Here is a 4,813-nt window from a genome sequence, read left to right as displayed (position 1 = left end):
CAACATAACAGACATGTCCTACCTTGCGTTGCATTCAGATTACAGGGCACGAGTGTCGCAAAAGTCTCATTGGTGGCATGGTTGGTCCCATTTTGCTGCAACGCGCCAGACAGGAGGACATGTTATGGCAAAGCACATAGCAAAAAATCGATGTTTCTAAATTTTCAATGTCACATAACTTGCATGTGGGGAGCAAGTGAAAATCATAACCCAAGGAGTTGTAAAGAAGAAGCTGAGTTGTAGTACCCAGTAGTGCTGGCTGCCGAACGTGACGTACTGCGGGGACAGGGTGTACAACATGATGTTGTTGGTCAGGACGATCAGCATCAGGATCATGCACATGAACAACAGGGCCTGGGGACGGGTCCGCTGCACTCGGATCTTGTACATCTGTACGGACAGGTCAGGATTAGTACTTCCTTATCATATTCCTTATCATCAACATGTCCGTATGATGTACTGCTCTAGCACAAAACCTGGATGTTACATGTTTCTTTGGATGATTGGTCAATGCTGAATCAGAATTTCGTCTGTCGCAGATTATATCTCTTCTGACACAATATTTAAACTATGATGGGATGTCATCCTTAGATATGTTGATCCAACCTTAAAAGAGATGTTCTGCCAAAGTGCTATGAACAAGACATTACAGGTTTTATGCAGGTACAGTATTTTCTGCTGACAATTAAGGTCATCATTAGGTCATTAACTTCAATGAGCAACATTTTCATTTTCACATACATGTACCTTATTCTTGATGTCAACTTTTGAGATTATTTAACAACCTCTGACAAAATTCTTTTTTGAGTCCATGTTTCATTTCATTTCATTTATTTCGAAACCTTTTAGCCCCGAAGGGCTAATCTTCCAAGGCTCAAACATTATAGCAATTACAACATAGTGGAAACATTTATTGTCCAACCCTGCTTCAGTAATGGAATAGTCTGGGAAGTGACAGATCTAGATGTTGACAGCAACTTAAATACTACCAGTATTTTGTAATCAGGTACAGGTAGGTAGAAAGACATTGTTTACCCTGATCCAGAAAAACCATATGCCCATCTGTTTGATCCCTGCCATAGAACAGAAGACCCAGTACATGATGATGGCTGAGATCAGGATATAGTCCAGGGGAAACACCTGAAAAAGTTCATTGCATTTATCTGTTAATGGAGAATTCACTCTCATGAACAGCTCTGGTGTTTGTCCTTTGTACATAGGATCATGACATGGTATCACTGTAAAGGGGTACATGGGTGACAAATAATTATAAGCTTTCCAATTACATACTATGCGGTTGAGTAATTTCAAGGCACTTTAGAATTGTCATAGTGGAAAGGTCCACTGTACACTGTTGCATACACAGTTGCCATGCCTATGTATACCTTCTGTGTGTTGACCATGACAATGTCTACAGGGTTGGGCAGTTGTGGTTTAGGGAGGGCATATCCCATCTTGTACCCCAGGCCATGCAGGATCCGGTCGATGCTGTCACGAGAAAGAACACAACAGTTTTATACATAATCATAATGAGTGAAAACTGTTGGCTGCCAAAGAGAAAACAAAACCCAAGTTGAGAAAACATATATCCATTAAAAACCAGGAAAAATCCAGATCTTGCAAAGAATCAGTACATTATGTTGACATGCTGTACTCACCATGACAGCAGGAGGGACACAAAGATGATGAGGGCCAATAGGATGAACACAATCCCAAACACCATCTGGAGGAGAAAGATGACCATGATTGGCACCGGTATACTGTATTTGTAAGGGTTATTCCACGAACAAACAAAATAAGATTGAGAGGACACAATGTTTTACACTAAAAGTATCTGTTCTTTAACTTAAGATTTATTTAACTTAGAATACAACCCCTTCCCCCTTGTTATTTTGTACTGCATTCTGTTTTATCCCTGCACTAATTATCCTGCAGTACTGCAATGAACAGCTAGAAAGAGCTACAGAACTACACATTTCCAGGCAATGAGTAGCTGCAGTTTTACATTTCAACACTAGGGGGAGCTGCAGTATAAGGTTAGTCCTGCACCTGGAAGGGCCTGCAGACGATGAAACACTTGTTGAGCCAGCTGCGCTCGGCTGACAGGAGATGACGCTCCCGACGACGCAGGAGACGGAGCTTCTCATCCAGGTCATCCATGTCACGGCGGTCACGGCTGGTCATTCGCCGTCCATCTTGGTACTGCCAACAGGAATGTCTGTTTAGTTACTGCATCAAGTCATTCCCGGTACATGTATATCCTTATTAACACTTTGCTTTGAGTAACATCACTACATGTCCTTTGGTTGGCATGTTCTGTCAGAATTCTAGACTCAATGCATCTGCCCTAGCGCAGTATAAATCAAACCCTTCCTCGGGATCAAGGTTGGGAATTCGAATCCCAGCTGTTTGTTTAACCTACCTTGACATGAATACGGTTCCTCCTCTCTTCCAGCTCTTCCCTGTCCTCACAGACCTCAAGTCTCTCTCTCTTGGCTGCCCTGACACCCTTGATCCAGGTAAAGGGCAGGGCAGTCATGCCATAGGCCTATACAGTAGAGAAACCAATTATATCGTACGTACATGAAGTAATGTGATAAATCCACATGGACTCTTAGATACATGTACAAAGCATTATTTATTCTATGATAAAAAAGATAAAAATCAAATTGAAATGATCATTAATTTACTAACCTGATGAAACACTTATCAAGTGGTGTGATAACTCAACAAACTTTGAACTTCTGAATTAGATAAGGTCATCTACTTTCTGCTTTCCCTCGTTCCAACCAGTCAGTGCCAGACAAGAAGTGTTAAAAAACGTGTTTAACATTAAAAACCATAACAAAGCTTCTAAACAGTCACATGTCTTTGTGACATCATGTTCTTACTGTGTAGGTGATGAGAGCCAACATCCCCAACAACGTCAGGCTACTGATGGCAAAGGAGATGGCATCTTCTCCATCTGTGAACAACAAAAAACAGAAAAACACAGTGAACAAATGCCACCATCCCATGTAGCACGTTGGCAGAATGTACTGCACCTGCTTTGATTGCTATAATGTATAATATGCATAGCACTTGGGGACAACCATTTTTAAGGGCGATTTGTGTATTTAAGGACATTACGTTACATCCTGTCCATAGTTTTGAAATGTTGTGTCAAATGATATCATCTGCAATAGGCAAAATCCTGATGCAAAGTTGACCAAACACACAAACTGTGAAAATCTGGGTTTTGTGCAGGTTCAGTGCAGCCGATATGTCTGGCAATGTGAAAATGTTAACTGTCAACAATAAATTTCCTCTCAATAAAGCAAATTTGAATTCAGAGGAGGCATTACGGTTTGATCCTAGCTCGTTGAAGAGGAAGTGCAGACGTTCCCAGTCAGTGGAGTTTTTAGCAGGAGGAGCTGAGAGTGGGGCCAGGGCGCTGCACAGAGAAATTTTAAAATAAGTTGTAATACAATAACGTAAAACAATAAAACAATAATTTCTTTATAAAAGTACAAAAATATGATATGAAATTTATGTATATAACATATAGGTAACAGACATTGTATGTCATCCCCTACCCAATGAGCAGAAGAATTGCAGCAACGATAATGAATGCCACAGTAAACTTGAGCGCTGCACAGCATCTCTGGAAAATAACATCATCATCAGTCGACAGTGCTACAGGGTGATAATTGATATAACCTTTCATTGGCTGATACGAAGTTTGTAATGTAGCAAAAAAATGACCTGACATATGCATCCTCCAGCTATATACTGTACAGTGCCTAAGGCCTAACCATATCTATTTTGCAACTGACAAGTAATAATTAATAGTATCATTTGTCTTCATTACCATAAACTGCATTAGCATATTGTTGACCTGTAGGTTAAAAATCTGCAAGAAAGTACTTGAAAAATCCGAGTACCTGAGAAATCAAATCTTAAATACAAGATTTTGTAAAAATCCAGATATGTAAAGTTTCATGCTTTATACCAAGAAGGCTAAATACAAGATTTTAAACCTCCTTGTTTATACATACTGGAGTTTGTAGTTTTAGTACCGGTATTATACTATTAGTTTTTGACTAGAGTAGAGTAGAGTAGACTCTTCTGACTATGACTACTATGAGTATGAGATTAACATTCGACCATGAGTTAACATGAGCTAACATGATTATTTAGTTTCCCTCACAACAAAGGTATTGTAAGGAACCCAACTGCCTGACATCAAAACCACAAGTGACAATTCAACTTGCCTTATTTGCATGTAAATGGTTCTGGGCAGGGTTGTACCAAGTTAAGGGGGCAGCACAAAACACAGCCAAAAGCTTCTTGTTTCTGATCACATCCTATGAATAAGTCTTTAAAAATCTTTTTTTAGATAGACACACACATAACTGTCTTTATGGTCTGATCCTTCATCACTGCTTCCAAATAAGTATCAAAAGATACTCTTTTTAGTTGTACCCCCACCCCTTCAATGTGGAACAGTCTAAGATGACGTAATGGAAACCAAACCTCCAGGGTGAATGCCAGTGTGGTTGCGTGTAGAAACTAACTCACTGTGGTTAGAAACTGACTCTGAAAATCCCCCACCCTCACACTTTGGCAAGAAGATATATCAGGGGGACTGTAGGGGAAGTTCTCACTGCAGGCCTACAGCTACTGGGGTACTGAACAATAACAGGTCTGTCTGGATAATACAAGATTGCTGAAAGACCAGGTAAGCAACAACAGGGCTAGAAATACTGGATGCATGTGCACCTTAGTGCACGCAAAATTGAACTGTGCAATTTTCTGTGGGTGCTTCTGTAGG

The 4,813-nt window shown here is 40.2% G+C and overlaps 1 protein-coding gene across 1 annotated transcript in view; it reads right to left on the bottom strand.

The window, feature by feature from the left end:
- Positions 1-4,813, bottom strand: part of LOC109475788 (probable lysosomal cobalamin transporter) — a 5,033-nt gene that overhangs the window by 72 nt on the left and 148 nt on the right. Inside the window, exons 2-12 of the mRNA XM_019776551.1 lie at positions 4,038-4,082; positions 3,576-3,643; positions 3,345-3,433; positions 2,892-2,965; positions 2,423-2,548; positions 2,050-2,202; positions 1,659-1,723; positions 1,386-1,488; positions 1,036-1,140; positions 247-390; positions 23-95 (exon numbers count right to left, since the gene is read on the bottom strand). Of these exons, the coding sequence (XP_019632110.1) occupies positions 23-95; positions 247-390; positions 1,036-1,140; positions 1,386-1,488; positions 1,659-1,723; positions 2,050-2,202; positions 2,423-2,548; positions 2,892-2,965; positions 3,345-3,433; positions 3,576-3,643; positions 4,038-4,082 (1,045 nt within the window). The remainder of the gene's footprint in view (positions 1-22; positions 96-246; positions 391-1,035; positions 1,141-1,385; positions 1,489-1,658; positions 1,724-2,049; positions 2,203-2,422; positions 2,549-2,891; positions 2,966-3,344; positions 3,434-3,575; positions 3,644-4,037; positions 4,083-4,813) is intronic.

This window comes from Branchiostoma belcheri, unplaced genomic scaffold (assembly GCF_001625305.1).
Source record: "Branchiostoma belcheri isolate BF01 breed outbred unplaced genomic scaffold, Haploidv18h27 scaffold104, whole genome shotgun sequence".
Lineage (NCBI taxonomy): Eukaryota > Metazoa > Chordata > Leptocardii > Amphioxiformes > Branchiostomatidae > Branchiostoma > Branchiostoma belcheri.
This window is presented reverse-complemented; position numbering and strand designations above follow the sequence as displayed.